General features: G+C 36.1%; 1 protein-coding gene across 14 annotated transcripts in view; it reads left to right on the forward strand.

Moving 5' to 3' along the window:
• FMR1 (FMRP translational regulator 1) overlaps positions 1 to 22,926 on the forward strand; it is a 40,938-nt gene extending 18,012 nt beyond the window's left edge. Inside the window, exons 1-14 of one of the 14 annotated variants that reach the window (XM_040628016.1) lie at positions 123 to 253; positions 533 to 681; positions 2,047 to 2,140; positions 2,228 to 2,344; positions 4,532 to 4,702; positions 4,795 to 4,873; positions 8,723 to 8,832; positions 10,290 to 10,424; positions 10,939 to 11,001; positions 13,267 to 13,353; positions 15,853 to 16,048; positions 17,595 to 17,777; positions 18,254 to 18,336; positions 20,470 to 22,926. In XM_040628016.1, the coding sequence (XP_040483950.1) occupies positions 239 to 253; positions 533 to 681; positions 2,047 to 2,140; positions 2,228 to 2,344; positions 4,532 to 4,702; positions 4,795 to 4,873; positions 8,723 to 8,832; positions 10,290 to 10,424; positions 10,939 to 11,001; positions 13,267 to 13,353; positions 15,853 to 16,048; positions 17,595 to 17,777; positions 18,254 to 18,336; positions 20,470 to 20,631 (1,644 nt within the window). In that variant the 5' untranslated portion in view covers positions 123 to 238 and the 3' untranslated portion in view covers positions 20,632 to 22,926. The other 13 variants (XM_040627976.1, XM_040627989.1, XM_040627983.1 and 10 more) reach the window with 13 other exon arrangements.
• The last annotated feature ends 216 nt before the right edge of the window (positions 22,927 to 23,142 follow it).

Genomic DNA, 23,142 nt, shown 5'->3' on the forward strand with positions numbered 1-23,142 from the left:
TATGTGTCTATGACTGACTGTAGGGTTGCTGTCCGCTTTAAGGCATACAGCATATGGGTTTGAAAGACTCATTTTAAGAATTTGAAAGGCTCATTTTAAGAATTTTCTTCAATGTCTGATAATCTGTAGATTTCTGAATGATGTTAATTATGAAATAATCTATGTTGTAATTTTTGTGTAGGTTTATTCCAGAGCAAATGAAAAAGAGCCTTGCTGTTGGTGGTTAGCTAAAGTGAGGATGATAAAGGGTGAGGTAGGAAACTGCATATTTAAAATTTTTTGTACTGTTTGCCTTTTCTAAACCCAGGTATTACATTTCAGTGTGGATTTCTGTTTTAAAGTAATCCCTAACTTAGGTCATTTTATTAAAATGTTTTCTCTACATGTTCAGTATGTTTTGTGTGTTTTAGTTAATTCATCAAGTAGAGTTTTTTCTTCCCTCTAGAGAACTTAAAAATAACTGTATAGGTATAGCTTATTGTTCTCCCTTTAAAAACTATGACCAGGAATGACTTTTATCTATTTCTCTCAGTTTTATGTGATAGAATATGCAGCATGTGATGCTACATACAATGAAATTGTCACAATTGAACGTCTACGATCAGTTAATCCCAACAAACCTGCCACGAAAGATACTTTCCATAAAATCAAACTGGACGTGCCAGAAGACTTACGACAAATGTAAGTCGTTATGCAAGAAGTGCTGAGAACTTACAGGTGATATGCAATTAATTTAAAAGAATATAAATTTTATGGGGCGCCTGGGTAGCGCAGTCGTTAAGCGTCTGCCTTCGGCTCAGGGCGTGATCCCGGCGTTCCGGGATCGAGTCCCACATCAGGCTCCTCGGCTGGGAGCCTGCTTCTTCCACTCCCCCTGCTTGTGTTCCCTCTCTCGCTGGCTGTCTCTCTGTCACATAAATAAAATAAAATCTTTAAAAAAAAAATAAATAAATAAATAAAAAATAAATAAAAGAATATAAATTTTAAAATAATAGATATTAGTTTTTAAATTCAATGAACTTTGGCAAAAGTGGTTTACAAAAGTTGTGAAAAAAATGTCTCCTTTAGCTTTTCCAGTTAAATAATCAAGGCAGCACTGCACTTGTCTAAACTTCACTGGCTAGATACATAGCTAATGTCCATTTGTTTTCTAAAATACACTTTGTTCATAGAATTTTGAAATTTTACAATCAATTAGTATAGGTCTTCTGTCATAAGTCACAAATCAAATTCTAGACAATGAAGATTTCTCCAGGTCTTTTTCCTTTAAGTTAATATTTTCAGGTAAATATGTAATAAGTAGAGTTAAAGAAGCTTCCAAAGGTTGTCTCAATCTTATCATCCTTGGTCTGGAGTAATGCTTAAAGACTTTTTAGATAAGAGATTCCTTTTTAAAGGTCTCATCAAGGGGGTATAATGAGTTTGATTTGGATATGTCACACTTTAGATAAATGTTAACTTGCAATTCAACATGCATAGAAATCCTGCTTTTTGACCAAGAGATTGCATATTTATGAAAGTTTTGTGCTTTCTGATTCATATACATTTCCTTCTCTCCCTTAAATTGGTCAACGGTTTTTCTGTAGAAAAGCAGCAGAATAAAATTGGGTACCATGTAGCTATCCCCAGAAGTTTTCAACAGTTAAGAAAATTACTAATCATATGTAACTGAAATAAAGAAGCTTCAGAGGAGAGTGACTCTCCTAAATAATGTCATCTTTGGTAATCTAAGACCACAAGCAATCCCTTAAGAGCATAACCAGTTTTTTCCTTTCTCTGTAATCTCAGATTTTTGAATGGGCTGAGTATTACAGAGATGGACAGCAAAGGAACCTTTCTTTGTAATCTCAAATACTTGAGTGGGCTAAAAGTATTTCAGGGATGTACAGCAAAGGAATTAAACTTTTAAACGCATATAACGTTTTGCATGTATCACGTTTAGTATGAATTCACAGTTCTACCAAGTGCAAATCTCTGCATATACTTACGCCAGTAGTTGGCAGTCATTCATCTTAACGTCACAGTGGGTATTCTTTTTATTTCTAGGTGTGCCAAAGAATCGGCACATAAGGACTTTAAAAAGGCAGTTGGTGCCTTTTCCGTAACTTATGATCCAGAAAATTATCAGCTTGTCATTTTGGTGAGTGTTTTTGACTTGTCTATTTTGGTGTACTTCATTTGGAGTATTTGCTTTGATAATAATGGTGTTAATTCAAATATTGTTTAGTCTATCAATGAAGTCACCTCGAAACGAGCACACATGCTAATTGACATGCACTTTCGGAGTCTGCGCACTAAGCTGTCCCTGATACTGAGAAATGAAGAAGCCAGTAAGCAGCTAGAGGTATGTGGCTTTCCCTAGTGCTGCTTGTAAGGCTATCTAGAAATGATAACTGTGGAGTTACAAAACTTGAATATGGGCAGGTTGTCCTTTATTTACTGTTTCTTAGCAATTTCCCTATGTTTTATATTTTGAAAAATTAAATTATACAAAGCCTAATCATACTAAAGTTTTTCATGCCTAAGGTTTCAGAATGAAGCAGCAGTTGATATATATTAAGGAACTTCTGGTCAACTCACTTTTTCTAGAAGTTCATCAAAGCTGCTAATAAAATGAGGCAATGCTTCTTCCATATAACATGTTATCATTTAAGTACTAGAGAGTATTTAAATATCTAATCATATTCCTTTCATTATGTATGTTTATCTCTGTTTAAAAGGGTATAGAACTTCTTCATTCTAATTGGTTGTCACTCTTTAAAACTCCTGTCTTCAGATTCCTGCCAGAGGCTATTTCCCTAACTTACTATTTCGTCTCTTCAGGTGCATTTTATCTACTTTTATTAATCTTCCAATAATTTCCATCACCATACATTTATTTTCATTGATAACTATCTAGTACTTCCAACCATAACCGTAGAAACTAAATGGATTTTAATGTCCCAACTCAAGTGTATTACCGTCAGATTCCAGAGTTCCTCGTCATTATTCATTTCATTAGAGGGAAAACACCATGCAGTTGAAATAATAAAGAAAAAAAAAAGAGTTCCAAATTGCATATTAAGAGAGAAGGTAGTCAAGGCTGTAGTCTTGTACAACCCTGTGAAACTTGCCACCTTCCCACTTGATGTGTGATTGCTGAACTCTTAGCAGGAAAGGAGACACTCATATCTCCTTTTGCTACTTTGTTTTCCTTATGGCCATGGAGGTCTGTTTAATTGGTTTTTTACTCTCATTCTTTCTTGATGTCCCTATGTTCACACATTTGTGGTTTCTTTAGCAATTCTCTCATAACGTTTAGGCCAGAACAGCCTCCTTATTTTCATTGTGAGTATTATGAAAAATATACTCATGCCTCTTCTTAAACATCCAGTTCTTCTTAAATGATCTGTTATGATACCTTTGGCTTACCATTTATCAGTGAATTATCAGTGAAAAGAATAAACTAGGTGAATGAACCAGGATGCAAAAAACAAGACTTCTTGAAAAGTCCTAGGAATATTTGATACATTTTGTTACTCTGATCTACAAGATGGATATTAGACTTTTTAAAATTGTTTACAGTAGTTACACTCATACATTCCAATTAGCAGGTATGTTGAATACTGAGAAACTAGTGTGCATGCCTATCTTTCCTCACTACTAATATTAAAGAGATCCACATATTCAGATAAGAAATTTCCATTTTTCAACATGAGCCACTAATATGTTTGGCTTTCATTAATGGCATGCTAGAACTAAACATTAAATTTTGATAATGCTGTTTAAAGAGAGAGCAGTTATCCACAAGTTTGGGGTGTCAAGTGTGACGTAGTTCAGTCATTACTGAATATTTGAAAGAATTCATACTTGTGGATCCAGATCACAAGGTCTTACAGACTCTCGTATTAAGTTGCAGGTGCATATGCAGGAGAAGTTGTAAATCTTTGGTGTTCTGTAATCATTTGATTTCATGACTGCACCAACAATTTTTATGATTCCATTCCTCAGGTTAGGGAGGTAGGGGAAAGAGAGTATTTTAATACCACCACTTCATCAGAGGGATGGATATCTAGACCACAATATCTAATGATAAGTTATATAAATGGTGCAGTTTCCAGGGAAAAAAACTGAAAAAATATGTATGTATATGTACTGATATCCTTTAATAAAAATGAGGTGAATACAATTTTCTGTAAAGATGGTATTTAATTTTTTTTTTTTACTTAAGTAACACTGAGTCTGTCAGGTCCGGTGAGCTGGTTTTTATTTGGGAACATTTGAGCTGCTTCTTAATTATTACATTATTGATGTCATTGGTTACGTAGGGCAGCCTTGCAAGTAGGTTTTCAAAAGTTACCTTGGAAACTTGACAAGAAGCCCTTTCCTATTAATAAAAATATATCAAATGATATAGACCTTCAATAACCTAAATTGAAACTAATTTATAGGCCCCTAATATATAGGGTCAAGATAATTTATATGGCTGACCTAAATACAGTTGTCTTAATAGTTGATAAAGCATATTAATGAGATATGCATTTCTCTTCAGAGTTCAAGGCAACTTGCCTCACGGTTTCATGAACAATTTATCGTACGAGAAGATCTGATGGGTCTAGCTATTGGAACTCATGGTGCTAATATTCAGCAAGCTAGAAAAGTACCTGGGGTCACTGCTATTGATCTAGATGAAGATACCTGCACATTTCATATTTATGGAGAGGTAAATATTTTACTATGTATTTTTTCTAAAATAACAAACAATATTTTATATGGCTCTTCTTTTGCCTTAAATCTTTTCCCTTTTGTTGATAGGATCAGGATGCAGTGAAAAAGGCTAGAAGCTTTCTTGAATTTGCTGAAGATGTCATACAAGTTCCAAGGAACTTAGTTGGTGAGTCAGAAATTACTGTTGACATACACTACAAAAACACCAGTTAGGGAAACAGTTTAGTTTTACCGATAGAATTCAGTCTTCACTCACGTTGGGAGTCATTTAATTGAAGCTTAATCTTTGAAATATGGTCTGTTGTTACAGTATACAGAAAATATTTGATAAATACGATACTCAAAAATTAGAAGGTATACAAAAGATACTGCTTTGCTAGTTCAAACCTACTAGTGCCTGGAAGGATAAGTTTTGTACAGCCTCTTCAGCGTGAATTTTCTGTATCTTAAAATTAAACATTTCTTCAAGGGGTGTCTGAGTGGCTCAGTGAGTTAAGCATCCAACTCTTGATTTCAGCTCAGGTCATGATCTCGGGGTCGTGAGATCAAGGCCCCACGTTGGGCTCTGTGCTCAGCAGGGCGTCTGCTCCTCTCCCCCCCTTTTACCCTCCCCCCACTCAAGCTCATGTGCATACTCTCTCTCTCTCTGAAATAAATAAATTTTTAGGGGTGCCTGAGTGGTACAGTCAGTTAAGCATCCAACTCTTGGTTTCAGCTCAGGTGGTGACCTCAGAGTTGTGGGATTGAGCCCTACATTGGGCTCTGCGCTCTGTGCAGAGTCTGCTTGGGACTCTCTCCCTCTGCCCTTAAACCCTGTGCGTTCTCTTTCTCTCTCTCTCAAATAAATAGATAAGTCTTGTAAAAAATCAGTCTTAAACCATTTTTTCAAAATGAATGACATTTGAGGGCTTTATAATTTGGAGGATATTGGATATTTATTGGATCTCTCTGATGGGGCTATGACAGCATTCTGAATTATCTCTGAGTTGAAGATCTGAATGTAGGTTACTTAAATCTAATAAGTCGCAAAGCTACAAGTAACTCTGAATGTCTCTGGGGCTTTTTGCAACATCGATAATTATTCATTTTGTCTTTGAGTACTATTGTTTCATTACCATCATCATCGCAAGTACCAGCAAATACCAGAAACTCTCTACCAATATTCTCAAATGCTGCAGATATCTTTAGCAGAACATATCAAAACGAGTTGCAGCTTTTTGGGTTTTTTTAAATCAAAACACTACCTATGTCTTTAATTTATACATAAAATTGGGATATACTGCCTATACATTTTAATTTTCTGAACTTGATATCACAACTGATTATAAAAAGTAATGCATGCCCTTTGGAGAGTTTAAAGAACAAGAAAATAAGGACTTATATGCATTTTGTTCCCATAGTTTCAGTCCTGCTTAGCCTGCTTTTTTTTGTCAGCATAGAATTAATAAACATCTTCCTATGCCATTAAAAACACTTGGAATAATATTTTTCTCTTGAATAAAATTAGTTCAATGATAAATACTAGTGAAATTAATGCAGAATTAATCATTCAGCTGTGTTCTACAGACAGCTAAAGAATGTGATGTTACTGAGGTAACTTGGACACCGTTGTGTGTATAGTGCAGTCCTTATTACCTCAGGATAAGTGGGGTTTTGAATGATTCTTATTTTCCTTTTATTTACAGCTTGTCAAGCCAATTGCATACATTTTATAGTTAGAAAAGTTATTTTAAATTTAGAAATTCTTATATAGCCAGTAGACAGTTTTATCAATGATTACCAAACAGAAACTTATGTGTCGGATTCACTAACATTCATTTGGGAGATGGCATGATGCCTCTAGGGGAAAGTTCTTGGGTGTTGGAGTTGGAGTTGGATTTAGATTTCACTCCTTACCTCACCTTTTGGTAGCTATTTGGTAGCTCACCTTGAATCTTATTTTCCTTACCTCTAAAAAATGTGAATAATGTCCACCTCACAGAGTTGCCATGATAAGTAAACAGGAAGATGTAGATAGAAAGGTTTAGATAGATGTACATTACCTAAGCTCTGAACATAGTAGGGGACTCTGTAAATGTTACTTCTCTTTTCTCCTCCTCATTTAGAACAATTCCATCCGTTTCAGTAGGCAGAATTGTAGTAAGCTGTCCGTTGGGATTTGGAAATGACTGTGTGGTGTAGAATTGCGTTATCTGCTATTAAAAGTAGGTTCTACCTCTGGTCATACCTGAAGAGAAGAGGGTTCCAGCCGTGACCTTGCACCAGAAAGCCTGCTGAAGTACAATCAGCCTGGGTTTGGTTTTGTTTCTAGTGAGTAAAATAAAACAATTCTGTTTAGAGATGGTCTACTACAACACTGGGAATGTTGAGAGTTTTCAGAAAGCATTTTTGTATAATAAGAGATTTGGCAAGGCAGATCTTTAGGGAGATGTCTAATTAATATTGCATGAGTTTTCCTTGAGTCCCACAGTATGATTTATGATCTCTTTATTTTTCACAAACTCTCTTTAGCATGTACATGAATTTGTCATTCTTTTCTAAAAATTTCCTTGTTTTTCATCCACTTCGACAGTGAACTTGTTTAATTATTCAGTTAACTATGTTAACACATAATACTTAGGATAGTTAAGATATTAACAGCAGCATGTACCAAGCTCATTTTTCTTTTTCCTGACTCATTTAGACCTTTATTAAAATCCCATTAATTCATGAAAATATAAGTGTTACAGATTAAAAACAAACTGTGGGATGACTCCATGTAACTTCTTTTTTCCCCCCACCTCTATTCATTTGAAGACAAAAGGAGCAGAAATAATTGACAAAAGGACCTACATATATCAGGAGTCCTGATTTGGTGTCAGTTCTGTTCCCTGACCACTGACCAGTCAAAAGAGGTGATAGGGATGAGTGGGGCTGCCAGACGTGGCAAGAGTGATGGGGTTATGCTGATTAGAAGAAACACAAGTTCCTGTTGTGAGGCTTTCCCTGGATTCTTCTGTAGGACTGACTCAAAGCAAATTTTGGCTTCCACTTTTTTCCCCATCCCTGCCTTAGGTGAGGTGGTGGGACAAGCACATGATGGTCTTGGCTAGTGTAAGGGTGCTTTTAGGTACCTTGGGAGGGCACTTAGAAACCAATGTAATTCACATGTAGACTCCTGGAACCAATAGTTCTTTTATTTGCAGTCTTGCTTTACGCAAATGCATGATGATAGCTACGAAAGCAGTCATTTCCCAGTTGAAGGATATGATTGAGTTTTATGAAATGAGGGAAAGAATGCCTATTTATTACCAGTATTTGAAGTCTCTGGAGTTTTAACAGATGGTATTGAATAATAGTTAATCTTGAACTGGTTTTAAGTTTTTTCTTTGTGGTTTTGAGTTATTTTAAAGTGTGATTTCTTAATCCTTTATTCTATGACTAATAAAGATTAAGAAGTCACATTTCACCTTTTAATATACTGATACAACGTATGAGTGATACACAGGAGTAATATTATGTTAACACAGTGGCCTGAAAAAGGTGCACTTCTTTTAGATGTATGTACAGCTGCTTAAATCCCTTTTAAACTTAGAGTATCTTTTATAAATGTGACATATAAAATTCTAAAAATATTTACCACGGGCAAAGAAGCGAATTTAAATCAGGTACAGACAGAACTAAAATTGTCGAATAAGTGAATTATCTGTCCTTTTCCTTAATTCCTTTCACAGAACTTTGCAGAAAGAGTGATACATACCACTGTACCAGCAAGTTCCAAGTAGACCCTTTTATGTAAAATAAGAGCCTGTGTTTGAACTTCCTTAAAAATTCAAAATTACCCCATCAATTCCTGAGATTTAAATACCTCTGATACTTGACCAAAGTAGTTTAAACAGTGACAGCCTAATAAAACAGAAAGCCAGTTTAACTCTGTCTTTTTTCAAAGAGTTTTTGTTTTGGTTTTGAAATCTTATGGTTTTATGTGATAGTTTTATATCTTTTTAAAACCAAACATGAATTATTCATTTCTTAGGCAAAGTAATAGGAAAAAATGGAAAACTGATTCAGGAAATTGTGGACAAGTCAGGAGTTGTGAGGGTGAGAATTGAAGCCGAAAATGAGAAAAGTGTTCCACAAGAAGAGGTATGTTATAGTGCATGTGTTTCTGGTTTGTCTGATAAAAATTTCGTATTGTTTTATTCAACATTTTAATTTAGAGGCCTCTGTACTATGCACGTGCTGGGAATTAGTTATGCCAGTCATTGTCATAGCTGGAGAGTGACTTTGGGACTAGTTACTTGAACGCCTTCAGATCTTCTTTCTCAGTCTTTAAAATGGATGTTCATAAATTTTAAAAAGAGTATAAGGCACATTTGAAATATTACTTAATGTTGCTGACAGAGACCAAGTTGGGACACTAGTTAGGTCCTCTGGCTTTCATCCTTTGTCTTTTTTAGTTTGTGTTTATGTGTGTTTATTTTGTGTGCTTTAAATTTTTATCTGGGCATAATATCTCTTCCCAGTCATTAAATTTTATAACCCTCACTTTTATCTTCATGAATATATGTTTTTTGGCCGCAACTTTTTAAAGTATTTGTGTGGGTTGGGGGAGGTAAGGGTGTGCTCTTCTGTACAACAATACTGTTTGGGGAACCCTCTTACACTGTTGGTGGGAATGCAAGTTGGTACATTGTAGCCACTTTGGAAAACAGTGTGAAGGTCCCTCAAAAAGTTAAAAATTGAGCTACCCTATGATCCAGCAGTTGCACTACTGGGTATTTACCCCAAAGATACAGATGTAGTGAAGAGAAGGGCCATATGCACCCCAATGTTCATAGCAGCAATGTCCACAATAGCTAAATCGTGGAAGGAGCCGAGATGCCCTACAACAGACGAATGGATTAAGAAGATGTGGTCCATATATACAATGGAATACTACTCAGCCATCAGAAAGAATGATTACCCAACATTTGCATCAACATGGACAGGACTGGGGGAGATTATGCTAAGTGAAATAAGTCAAGCAGAGAAAGACAATTATCATATGGTCTCACTCATTTATGAAACATAAATAGCAGGGAGATCGGTAGGAGAAGAGAGGGAAGAATGAAGGGGGGGTAAACAGAAGGGGGAATGAACCACGAGAGACTATGGACTCTGGGAAATAAACTGAGGGCTTCAGAGGGGAGGGAGGTGGGGCATTGGGATAGGTCGGTGATGGGTATTAAGGATGGCATGTATTGCGTGGAGCACTGGGTGTTATATGCAAGCAATGAATCATGGAACACTACATCAAAAGGATGTACTGTATGGTGACTAACATCACATAATAAAAAATTAAAATTAAAAAATAAAATCCCCCCAAATTGCCATAATTTTAACATATTGTCTAGTCTTCTTTTGTGAAAGGTTCTTTTAGCTGATGTTATTAGATCTCTTGGGAGTTTTACTGCATAATATTTGCATTCTCTAATTCTGTCTGCCAAAATGTTTATAATAATTTATATTCTTAAAATATGATCATTGATACAAAACAGGGCTAAATACAGTCTTTTAAATTGGTCCTTTTTTCTCTTTTGTGTTTTGTGTGTTTTATCAAGGAAATCATGCCACCAAATTCCCTACCTTCCAGTAACTCAAGGGTTGGACCTACTCCCTCAGAAGAAAAAAAACATATAGATATAAAGGAAAACAGCGCTCATTTTTCTCAACCTAACAGTACAAAAGTCCAGAGGGTAAGAAATATTTGTCACTTTGAATTATACTAAAAGGAATTTCTTTGACCCAGATGTCACAGTTCGTGTTTTGGGTGTTTTCTCTGGTTAGGCTTACAGGCTACTCTTTTTTTTTTTTTTTTTTTTTTTTTTGAAATCTGATTGCCAGCTTATGAGACGTTACAAACCGAAGTGATAAACGTACTTCTCAGTTTACTCACAGTGACAAATATGATGGTATAAGCATAAAATATGGGGTTACAATTAATGATCACACTTTTTCTTTTGAGGGTGGTCTTTCATTTTTTCATGCTGTATCTTGAAATTTTGCAGGTTGTGGTAGCTCAAAATGTACCTTCTGTTAGATACATTTAGTTACTACTTAGAACCATATTCTAGAAACTGGTTTGCAATAGGTGAACTAACCTGTTTAGAAATGGGTTTAGAAGTCCTACAGTGAAAGTCCTGCGTTCAGGCTTCTGTGTATCATTTGTTATAGTTAATGACATCACTTGCATTCCTTATACTGCTTTAGGTGTTAGTGGTTTCATCAATTGTAGCAGGGGAATCCCAGAAACCTGAACTCAAGGCTTGGCAGGTAGGAAAACATTCCTTGAAAAATACATTTTAATTTTATATTTTAATGTTTATTCCCCTTGTTAAGAAAGACTACAAATGATCATCAGGGTTGGGGGATGGTGGAGGAGTGTTTTGGGGTATGTTCATCCATTGCCCGGGGGAGAAAGCTCAAGTTCCATCTTGTTGCTTATCGGGCCTTTCTTTGATGTTCACCTGTCCAGTGTCACCTCTTATCATTCCCCCCTTTGCCTTCCAGAGTGGCTTGAACCACACTGAAGTACTTAGAGTTCTCTGAACACTATTATCTCTGTATGCATATGTTTCCTCCACCGGGGTGCTCTTTACTGTCCAGCTTCTCACCTTGCTTTGACCTTAACTCCTTGTGCAGTGTTTCCTTGTGTACTTGCCGCAGGTCTCCTCCCCCTGGCTGGGCCAGGGGCCTTTCCCGCTTCTGTGTTCCAGTGTGCTGATCCCTGTCAGTAGCACTTCCTACATAGACATTCACTTGTTAATCTCTTTGGCCACATCATGAGTTTCTTGAGGGCGCAGGGCCCCCTACCTGGCCTGCGAGAACTGTTTATGGGGAAAATGTTATGGCTCACCAGAGATTAAAAGCAAAAAAGCCCAGTCAAGGAATCCCTTTCTTCTGGTGTCCATGTGGAAGGCCGCCATTGTACTCGTGGCCCTTCTTCATTTTACTGTTCTGGTCCCCTAGTGATGTGCTCAAATCAGAGTGGCACTTGGGTACAACAACAGTTTGGATGCGGGGAAAGAAAAAAATGTTTTAAAATCGTTTGCTCCAAAGTGATCAGACTATATCTGTGACATAGGGTTTTTGAAGTTTATTTTGGACATACATATCTAGAGGGAAGAGTATAGCATTTCATCATATGATGTTTTGGAGTATAATAAGGTTTAACTGCTTTGTAACAATGTCAGTTGGGGAAAAAACAGTCAAAAATGTTTTTGAGAAAAGGCGATCTGATTTATAGGCCTGATTATTTCCATAGTTCATATATTATTCAATGCAAAAAAAATCCATATTCATGAAGCCCATGGGTTTTCAGTGGCACCTGACTCTTCAGGGGGTCACTGCTACTAGGAAGCAGTACCTTGCCTACCAGGTAAAGGTCATTTTACAAGCATTATTTCCTGATTGGTCAGTTTTGTTCCCCATCAACCGCCATGTTCACGTGGAAGGGTAAAGAAAAAACCTGTTCCAGCCCCACATACATTAAGATGCTGTCTCCTGAATGCCTGCAAGCAGAAGCCGCCCAGCAGCAGCCACGCCCATCAGATGAAGGCTCTTTTCATTTAAAAGAGTGATACTTGCTAAAGAGACAGCGTCTTGATTTTTCACACCTAGAAACTTCACCTAGAAAATTATATCCTCATCAAAGCCACCGTATGGTTTTCTGTAGTCATATGTGAATATCAGTAACCATGTGTATTTCTCCAGTAGCAAAATTATTGAAGCATTCTCGACTTTGAATGTCCTAATTGCCAGCTAGTAGTTTGCACAACACCTGGGCTTCCTAGAACTTGTGACAAGAAATATTTTTTTTTTCTCATTTGTACCGATGGGCTAGAAGTATAGTTTTTTTAGTATACTCCTTTTTAAAAATCTGTCTTTGTACTGAAGTAGTACCATAGAGAAAAGATCAAGCTTTCCTTGTGATTCAACCTTTTATAATTTTTTAGAGTACATTATTGATATTTATTGAAATGCTGAATTTTGTGCTCATGGATCTGCCTCTTACCCTCAATCCCCCACACAGAATAATTAGTGCATTTTAATTTATCCTGATTCTTTTTGTTTGTGTTTTGTTCGTACTCTCTTGCCTTGGTTAGCAAAATGGATTTAGTTTTTACTACTGTGCCCTAGTATTTAATTTTGAATTTCTCTTTAAAGAATTTGATGTAGATAAAACCTGTAGTGTATGAATTAGAGTACTTTAAAGTATTCGTTTTGTTTATGCATCTCATGTCAGAGCTTGTATAATTTTGAGTTACGTAATTTGTGATTTTGCCAACATTGAATAGTAGCGTTTAAAACATAATCTGGTACACTCAAGGGGTTGCTGTATTGATCTGTCGTTATTCACAGTAGGTGTGTAAAATATGCCAACTACTTTGTTTCCATGTATTGATTTACATTTTCAACAAACATTTGTGTACCTACTGTTCGTCAGGCCCTCTGCTAGGGATTTAGTTATTATTTTCATTTTTGTCAGATTAATCCATTATTAATTTTATAGGATTATTGTTGCCATTTATTTTTCAGGGTATGGTACCATTTGTTTTTGTGGGAACAAAGGACAGCATTGCTAATGCCACTGTTCTTCTGGATTATCACCTGAACTATTTAAAGGTGAGAACAAGAAGAACTTTAACTTCTAATCCTTTTGTACTAAAATATAAAAACTCCACAGTCAGTCTTTCAGCAGTGAAGGTTCTTTCTAGCCTGTACATTACAATGAATGACCTGTAAAAGGTAATAGAGCAAATATTCACTTTGGTTTGCTTATTATATTCCTTCTGAAAGCACAAGTCCATTTTCTATCATTATAAATTTAAGGACCAATATCCCAGTTCTCAATAAATCCCTCTATTTCCCATTATTTTTCTGCTAAGCCCTTACATTCAATGTAGGTACTCCTGTATACTGCCTTTTCATCCAGTTGATCCTTTCTAGCCTCTATGAGTTTTTTCCCAGGACAAATTTTGTGTCTGTTAACACTTGCCTTTGTTTGTCCCTTTTATGTCATTTATCGAGGAAATCCCAGTGTTTCATGAAGTCCTCTGTTTAAATGTTTACCGTTTGTATTTTTCTCTATACTATGTTACACAAAATATAAATAACGTGTGTCTTGTAGATGCTCATTTTAGTATTTATACAGTTATGCCTCCTCTAGATTGCAAACTGGAAATCAGGAACTAGGAGGCTACAAGGTGTAGTGGAAAGAGCACTGGATTGGCAGGCCAGTGATTTGCTTCTAGTCTCTCTTCTACCATGAGCTAGCTTATGTGACTTCAGGCAAGTCACTTCTCCCTAATTACTGGATGCTTTTTAAAATTTCTTTTAGCCAAAATATTCTATAATTCAATGAAATAAAATCTTACCCATGTCACTTTTATAATTTCTTCTTTATATCCATATGCATCAAAATTACAAGTGACTAGTACTAAATAGAATTTTAAAAATAATCCAGCATTCTATTTTATTTATGATCCTATCTTAATAAGAATATTTTTGCTGATTTCTTGAAAGAAATAAAAAATTTTGACTTGGATGCAAATAGGGGGGAAAAGTGCAATAGTTAGGCATTTTGTTCATCTTATGGTGGTCAGCTAATAATTGAAAATGGGAAGGTTTCATCCAGCAAGGTTTGCATGGGTAGGATACCCCGTTGGTTTGCTTATTTATTTTTGTTTTAAAGTGTGTTTTATTTGTAATCTGTTGTATGTGTTTTTCTTCATATTCTTAGCTTAAATAATTACGATGACCTGGAGAGTTAGGGTTGCATTGTAATCAATCCCTTGTTCTTTTGACTAATGTTCTTTTTTAGATCTTTTTATTTATTCTTCACAATTGAATATCTTTTTTGGTTATCAGCAGCTGTCCTGTTGCCATTCTTTCCATCACCAGATCTTCCCTTGATTGGGCCTGGCATCTCTCACCAAAAGGTGACTGCTTTGCCCCAGTGGGATAACCTGGACTACCATTCTGTTTTGCAAGATAACACCCATTCCATGAGCTATAACTATACTCTTGGAGCAAGCTACTCACTCAGTCTCTCCTTTGCTCAAGTCCTTTGTAAAACAGAAGTTCTGGTTCCGAGCACAGATTGAACGTATCTGCCCTTTCTTTTCCAGAAGCTTCCACAACCAAGATTTTAAGAACTTAGCTTAACAGAGGCTTATCCAGTGACTGTCCATGTAGGCAGTCCCTATGATGGCTGCTGCTTTACTCAGACACCCAGTACTGTTAGAGTTATGGCTCCAGTTCCCTATTAGCCAGTAAAGGAGATATTTTATGGGTAGATTGCAAGGACAGAGGTTAGAATTGAGGCTTCATCTGAATTTGACAAAACCCAGCATATCAGAAGCACTGTGTGTAAGGGTCTGTCAGTGGACCCCAGGTGTATATTTTGATCAATATTAATACTGTTCGTTGTACTTGTTCTAGCAGTTGTAGTCTTTAAGAGGTTTCAAGGCATGATGTTAAGATCTAACTTTTTTGGTTAGCTCTTAAATAGTTGTCCCCCCCTTCCCCACCATATAAGGAATAGGAGCATTTTCAGTTCCCTGAAAATAATTTTTCCTTAATGGTGTAATCACATCCAAAGACCTACCATAATGTATGTTGTTTGAAGGCAGAAGATGGCCCAAACTCAGTGCTTCATAAATTAAGATATTAACTGGCAAATATATTTCAATTAAGATTATTTACAGTGTGTGATTTTAAGGTTGGCTCGTTAAACCTTAAATGTCATTTACCTGCATTTTAAAGTTGCTTTATTCAATATCCTATCATCAAGAAGTCCCCCAACTAGCATATCTGTGCCTTAACAGATTCTATTGGATAATAGTGCCAAATCAACTTTAAATTCTATTTAGTAGAAATTTAATGCTGAGTATTTTTGTTATAGCTCTAATTATGGACATCAATAATCTGTTATCTATAGTAATTTTTCTTTTTAAGGAGACCATTCAATTTCCTGATAATTCTGTGTAACAGTGTTTACTATAAATTTAGAACTGAAATTGAAATATTTCCAGTATATTTTTTTATCTGATGAAAAGGAGAAAGGTATTATTAAGTAAAATGTCAAATTATTTTTACTGTTATCTTGTATATTTTAAATAGGAAGTAGACCAGTTGCGTTTGGAGAGATTACAAATTGATGAGCAGTTGCGACAGATTGGAGCTAGTTCTAGACCACCACCAAATCGTACAGATAAGGAAAAAGGCTATGTGACTGATGATGGTCAAGGAATGGGTCGAGGTAGTAGACCTTACAGAAATAGGGGGCACGGCAGACGCGGTCCTGGATATACTTCAGGTACAAACTAAGCATTTTACTCAGTAACTTTATCTGTTCCTAGACTTAATAGCTGCTAATCTCTAATATTCATTAGAACCCCATTATAACGGTTTCTCGCTACATGGTTTCCAATTCACAGTGGGTCAAATTGTGTTGCAAGAGACATATAGAGTTAAAACCTGATGATAACACTTAGAGTGTACAGGGCAGGTGTGAGTTCTGTCCACATTCTGACTGGGGATAAATCTGCTTAAGCCCTTGTGTGTTGATAACTTTCTTAAGGCCTTTCCTAATTTTATTACTGTATAGCCAAAATTTTTTTCATTTGTGTACTGTGGCTCATTTTTTGTCAGGCATGTGCTGGTCATACTTGCTGGATGGACTGTGTAAATCAGGGCTCTGCATCCTATGGCTCATAAGGTGAATTTGAGTGTCATGGCCAAAGTCAGCCCTAGGCACAGTCAAGAAGTAGGCAAAGTTTCTCTTTGCCTTCCCAGCTCTTCTGTCAGTGCTTCTTTCTTCTCTCCCAGTACCTTCCACTGAACACTGTCCCCACCTGCCAGTGCCTACTGTCTTTCTTGCTCAACTGTGTATCTACTATGTAACTTGCTAATGATGGTATAAGGTATAATCCATCTCACAAATATTTGCATTTCAAAAAGGAACTCTTTAAGATGGAAAAGCCTTCAAGATCCACAGGAAAGAAGCTATAATGGTGAAGCTATAATTGGTCATTAGCTCCAACAGAGGAAGAGAGAGAGGTAGTAGAGTTGATATTCTGGAGTGGGGGAGAGAGAACCTACTCCTAAGGCCAACCTTGAACCTAACCCCTAACCCCTCTCCCAACAGTCTGTTCTTTTTGCTGTTGAAGTCCCACCTCACCATGGAGCTCTTTTCCCCCACTCCCATCCCCCCTACATCATTAACCCACCCCCTCACGCATAATGAGTTTATCGTAATAATTCCTTTATTAATGATAAATTATTTCAGTGGGAGTGGGAGGGAAGGTTGTGGACCAAGCATCAGGCAAGCATATCCCCTTTCAGCTAAGTTCAATCCCTAATCCCACAAAAGATCCTTCCCCGAGACAGTCGCCATGGTGGCCTTTGCCACCCTCTCAGAGGTGACCAAAATGTATGCATTCCCCTCTGTCCCTGGGCCAAACCTTGTTAAAAGGAACTCTCTTTATAGAGGTTTGTTTATCAAGGTATTGCATTTAACTGTTGTAGACAACTTTTCCTCCAGAGAGCGCAGATGTTTAAAGGAGCACAGCTGTTTAATGATGTGGCATACTCAGGTTTGAAATTAGATGGCTAATAAAATACCTTTTATTTTTTTTTAATGAGAACCAAAACATTTAAAACCAAAATTACCTCAAATATTGTGAAACCCTTCATTTTGAATTTAAGATAATTTGTTTTACAAAATGGAAGGTGATAATACTCTTTGGGCTTATAAATTGGGAAGAGTATTGGATTACCCCTGAAACGTCTCTGGAAGCTTCTGTTAACCTAATTTTTTTTTTTAAGTCGGACAATGGTATATAACTTTTAACTCTCGATAGGAACTAATTCTGAAGCATCAAATGCTTCTGAAACAGAATCTGACCACAGAGACGAACTCAGTGATTGGTCATTAGCTCCAACAGAGGAAGAGAGGGAGAACTTTCTGCGCAGAGGAGACGGACGACGACGTGGCGGTGGAGGAAGAGGACAGGGAGGAAGAGGACGTGGAGGTGGCTTCAAAGGTACAGAGATGTTCATTTCTTAATAATTAGAGGTGAATTTTAACAACTGAAGTTCTATGAAAAATCTTGGTGATTCAAGGACGTATTACTAAAACCCCATTTTTCCTGTTTTATACCGGTCAACAGAGGAAAGGCTCAGCAGTAATCAGTGGAACATTAGCCTTCTATGGTTTGTGTAGAATATACAAATAAACACTGATAACTAGTTCAGCGTCTTTAGGGATTCTACACATAATGTGATCATTAGCTCAGGTTGACCTGTAACATAGTTGATGCAAAATTGTAATGCCTTTGAAATATTTTCTGCTTCTTGGTAGCTTGCTAAATTTCTAAGCATTATATAACTGGAATCACTAGATTGTTGATTATATTTTAGATTCTGTGGTCTGAATAAATTAAGAATGTAGGAATAAAGAACTTCCAATAAGCACATCAGAATCCGTTAACTGTTGAACCTTTTAAAAATGGCCCTATAGGAAATGACGATCACTCCCGAACAGATAATCGCCCGCGTAATCCAAGAGAGGCTAAAGGAAGAACAGCAGACGCATCCCTCCAGGTAAACTATGTGCCTCTTTATATCTAAATTATTTGAATTACTGTAGTTTGAGACTTAAGAGTTTATTTTACTTGATTTTTAAACATGTTCAAAAGTTGCAAAATGGTACATGTGAAATGTTTTCCTTTCAACATTGTAACTGTGGGCAATCTTAGTTCTTCGTGACAAATATACAAAGAAAGTTTCTCTAGACTATCCAGTCTTAAGCATTTGTGAAGACTTTGACAGCCCGTTAGGACTTCAATACCACATTGGTGGTCCCCCTCCCTATTCCCCCAAGAAAAGGGACATCCTGGAATGTACTGAGAAAGAGACCTGAGTAAACCCTGTGGACCCCTCTTCCCCTGAGTTGCAGGGATAGGGTGATCTCTTTGAGTGGAAAGTAAGGAAGAGAAGGTGTCTATCTCATAGGTAATAATCGTGATAGACAGGGCTAATGGGGCTTTCAGCTAGTACATGCTGAATCAGCCCCTATTATGAGATCCCATTTCAGTTGGTCATCACCAGTGCTGAACCCATTGTTAAATAATTTTAAAATTACTCCTGAGCATGTCAGACACTGTTGCTAAGTGCTTTGTGTGTGTGTTATCTCATTTAATCTTACAGCAGCCCCCTGAGGTAAGTAGTTTTATTTTTCTGTTCTTTAGGTGAGTAAACTGAAGCTTTCAGAAAGATTCAGTCCTTTGTCCACAGTCACATAGTGAGCATACAGTGGAGTGATATTTGAACCCTGGTGTCTGATTCCCAGAACCCATATTCTCCTCTGCTTCTTTAACTCTTAATCCTTAATCCAAGTAGTTAGGGTTCCTTATTGACTATGAATTGGCTTAGGACCAACAGCCAAGATTAGTGAGATGCTTTTTAAGAGCAGAAACTTCATGACAGAGTGTTCCGTAGGATTCATAGTAGTTGTAAGTAGGTGTTAACTATTGGCTGGTTCTTAAGGAATAGGCAAGACCTTAGATCTAGGTAAAGAGATGATGAAATGATGTACGTACATGTACTTTACAGAGGTGTAAGGCATTTATCTGCTGGCCTTTTAATTCCCTGCTTAAAGTGACATGTTCCAGGAATTTGGCAATCTGATCGTATTGATCAAAAGGATGTATATTCATAATTATATTTAAAATTAAAATGGGACATCAAATAAAAAGGTGGTGTTTTCTGTGTAGGTGAATAGACCCAAGTCAAAGCACTAAACCCTTGCCAGCCAGACATTTAGAGCACACACAGAGCCCCAACACTTGGACACACTTTGAAATTAGAGATCTATGTAGCATTTGTACTTCAAGCAGATCAATATTATAGTTGTTTTAAGCCCATTGGTCAATATTATCTTCCTTTTATACAGCATCTGGAATTGTTAGCGATGTTTTAAGTGTTCTGTGTTGGCACTTAAACTATCGTATAAATCTTAGGATATTATTTTCTGAATTGCATTCATCTTTACACATGTCTTAGTATTCCAATCCTTCCACACGTTAGTGTTGTTGAATTTCCTTATACCATTATTATTCTTCAGGTAGAGTTCAAGTTGTATGATCATCTGACTTGCCTTACTGAAAATACAAGCTATAAGAAAGCAATGCTCAGATTTTTCTACTGTAAGACAGTGGGAGCCTCAGTTAAGAGAATGTTAATCTTACCCATGATAGGTAATTCAGGTGTAAACTCAAGTGAGTTGAGTTCTTATCCTGGTAAAGGTGGAATTGGAAGGCATCAATCTGGGTCCCTCTTGGGTTTCACAATCTTTAAGAATAACCCATTCTTTTGAACTCTAGTATTGTAGGTACATATTATCTCGTAATTAGTAATAGGAAATCATTTTAACTATTTGTCTCTCGCTATTTTATTCTGCTTAGAAGAAGACACGGTAGGATTGTGAGTTTTTATCTAACTTTGGATGCAATGAGATGACCAATGTGTTCCAGTTAAAGAAGAGGAGTGTTTTAAAATCATAAACTAAATTAAAAAGCCCTGCCTGATCTTAATTTCTTGCACTTCCTCTGTTCTCACTCCCATTTCCCTTTTTAACATGTGGAACTGACACTTCAGGCTTAAATTTCTTGTCAGGCCAATTACAAATTACAATAGGATATGGTCTGTGTATATAACAACTATAACTTGTTTTAGATCAGAGTTGACTGCAATAATGAAAGGAGTGTCCACACTAAAACATTACAGAATACCTCCAGTGAAGGTAATCGGCTGCGCACGGGTAAAGATCGTAACCAGAAGAAGGAAAAGCCAGACAACGTGGATGGTCAGCAACCACTTGTGAACGGAGTACCCTAAACTGCATAATTCTGAAGTTACAATTCCTAAACCATTTCCATAACTCTTATTCCATATTAGAAAACTTTGTTAGGCCAAAGACAAATAGTAGGCAAGATGGCACAGGGCATGAAATGAATACAAATTCTGTTAAGAATTTTATTTTTTTGGTATTGGCCATAAGCAACAATTTTCAAATTTGCACAAAAAGATACGTTGAAATTTTGAAACATTGCTTTTAAGTATACTTAAACACTTCAGGGCAGGATTTTAGTTTGGTTTATTTTATAAAGTACTGAGCAGTGATATTTTTTGTTAATTTGGAACTTTTTTCTGCATCAGGTGATAACTCGCCGGTTCATTTCAGTTTTTCTGAATAAATAGCATTTTTGGTAATCATATTACACTTCTGTTTTCAATCTCCTGTAGAAGTCCATGAAATACTATGTCATTTCATGTCCTGTGTCAGTTTATGTTTGGTCCACTTTTCCAGTATTTTAGTGGACCCTGAGATGTGTGTGATGTGACGTTTGTCATTTTCATTAGCAAAAAAAAAAAAAAAGTTGTATGATCTGTGCCTTTTTTATATCTTGGCAGGTAGGAATATTATATTTGGATGCAGAGTTCAGGGAAGATAAGTTGGAAACACTAAATGTTAAAGATGTAGCAAACCCTGTCAAACATTAGTACTTTATAGAAGAATGCATGCTTTCCATATTTTTTTCCTTACAGAAACATCAGGTTAGGCAGTATAAAGAATAGAACTTGTTTTTGTTTTTGTTTTGTTGCACTGAAGTTTGACAAATAGTGTTATTGAGAGAGATGTGTAATTTTTCTGTATAGACAGGAGAAGAAATAACTATCTTTTCATTTGAGAGAGGCTAAAATGTTTTCAGCTAGGAACAGATCTTCCTGGTCGAAAGTTAGTAGGATATGCCTGCTCTTTGGCCTGATGACCAATTTTAACTTAGAGCCTTTTTTATTTTGTCCTCCCCAAGTTTTGTGAAGTTTTTCATATTTTAATTTTGAGGTTATTTGGGGGAGATAGAAAGGTCATTTTCATGTGTGCATAATAATCCTGTGAAGTTACAGGTACTTTGTCTAAGAAACATTGGAAGCAGGTTAAATGTTTTGTAAGCTTTGAAATATTAGGTCTAATGTATAAGCGGAATTGGAAAGCAGACTAGAATGGGTTAACAAATACTTCTTTAGTTTTTTCTTTTGATTTTTGATGTGTTGGGTTTTGGTTCTGTTTTTGAGTCTTTTTTATGAATGAAATTTACTGAGGAAAAATATGTGAAGGACCTTCACTCTTAAGATGTTATATTTTTCTTAAAAAATAACTCCAAGTAGGGGTACCACTGAATCTGTACAGAGCCGTGCAAACCGAAGTTCTGCCTCTGATGTATTTTGTGAGTTTGTTTCTTTGAATTTTCATTTTACAGTTACTTTTCCTTGCATACAAATAAGCATATAAAAATGGCAACAAACTGCACATGATTTCAAGAATATTAAAAAGTCTTTTAAAAGTATTGCCAAACATTAATGTTGATTTTTAGTTATTTATTCTGGGAATGTATAGTATTTGAAAACAGAAATTGGTACCTTGCACACATCATCTGTAAGCTGTTTGGTTTAAAATACTGTAGATAATTAACCAAGGTAGAATGACCTTGTAATGTAACTGCTCTTGGGCAATATTCTCTGTACATATTAGCGACAACAGATTGGATTTTATGTTGACATTTGTTTGGTTATAGTGCAATATATTTTGTATGCAAGCAGTTTCAATAAAGTTTGATCTTCCTCTGCTAAATTGATGTTGATGCAATCCTTAACAAATGATTGCTTTTAAAATTTTAAGATAGGAAAAGAAATCTATAGAAAGTGTTCTGTTACAAAATGTAACTGTTACCACTGGAAGTTTCACATGTCATAGGAAGTTAGCTATTATCTACCAACTTTCAAGAACCTGGTCTTGTTTAATAAGGTGGAAAAAAAATCAACAAAATGGTACAAAAGCACATTGTGCCATTACAATATGCACTAAGTCTCTTTTTTTACAAAGGCTGAATTCAGCAAGGCGCTAACTTGCTTAAATGTGAATTACTAACTTCTAAAACTGTAATTTGATTCACATGTTTTCAAATGGAGTTGGAGTTGATTCGTATTACAATATTTGTGTGCTAAACGTGTATGTTTTTCAGTTCTAAGTCATGATGTTTTTAAAATCTTATTAAAGTTTCAAAAATCTGAAGATTGTTTATCTAGATGTAAATTTTTATTAAAAAGTTGCACTTATGAAAAAGCAAAAAATTAGTCTGACAGATGTTTGCTCCTGGTCTTAAATTTCTAAATATAACAAATATTAGCAGAATATGGGTGGGGGGAGTTATTTATCATGCAAAGCGTATATGCCTTGCAAATAACATTTCATGTGCCCTTAAAAGGCAAAAACATAACCTCTAGAAAATGATTCTCTGTATTCCCAGTTAGAAGATTTCAACACATTAATTACATAGGGTGCCACGA

The sequence above is a fragment of the Ursus maritimus genome (assembly GCF_017311325.1).
Source record: "Ursus maritimus isolate PB19 chromosome X unlocalized genomic scaffold, ASM1731132v1 scaffold_X1, whole genome shotgun sequence".
Lineage (NCBI taxonomy): Eukaryota > Metazoa > Chordata > Mammalia > Carnivora > Ursidae > Ursus > Ursus maritimus.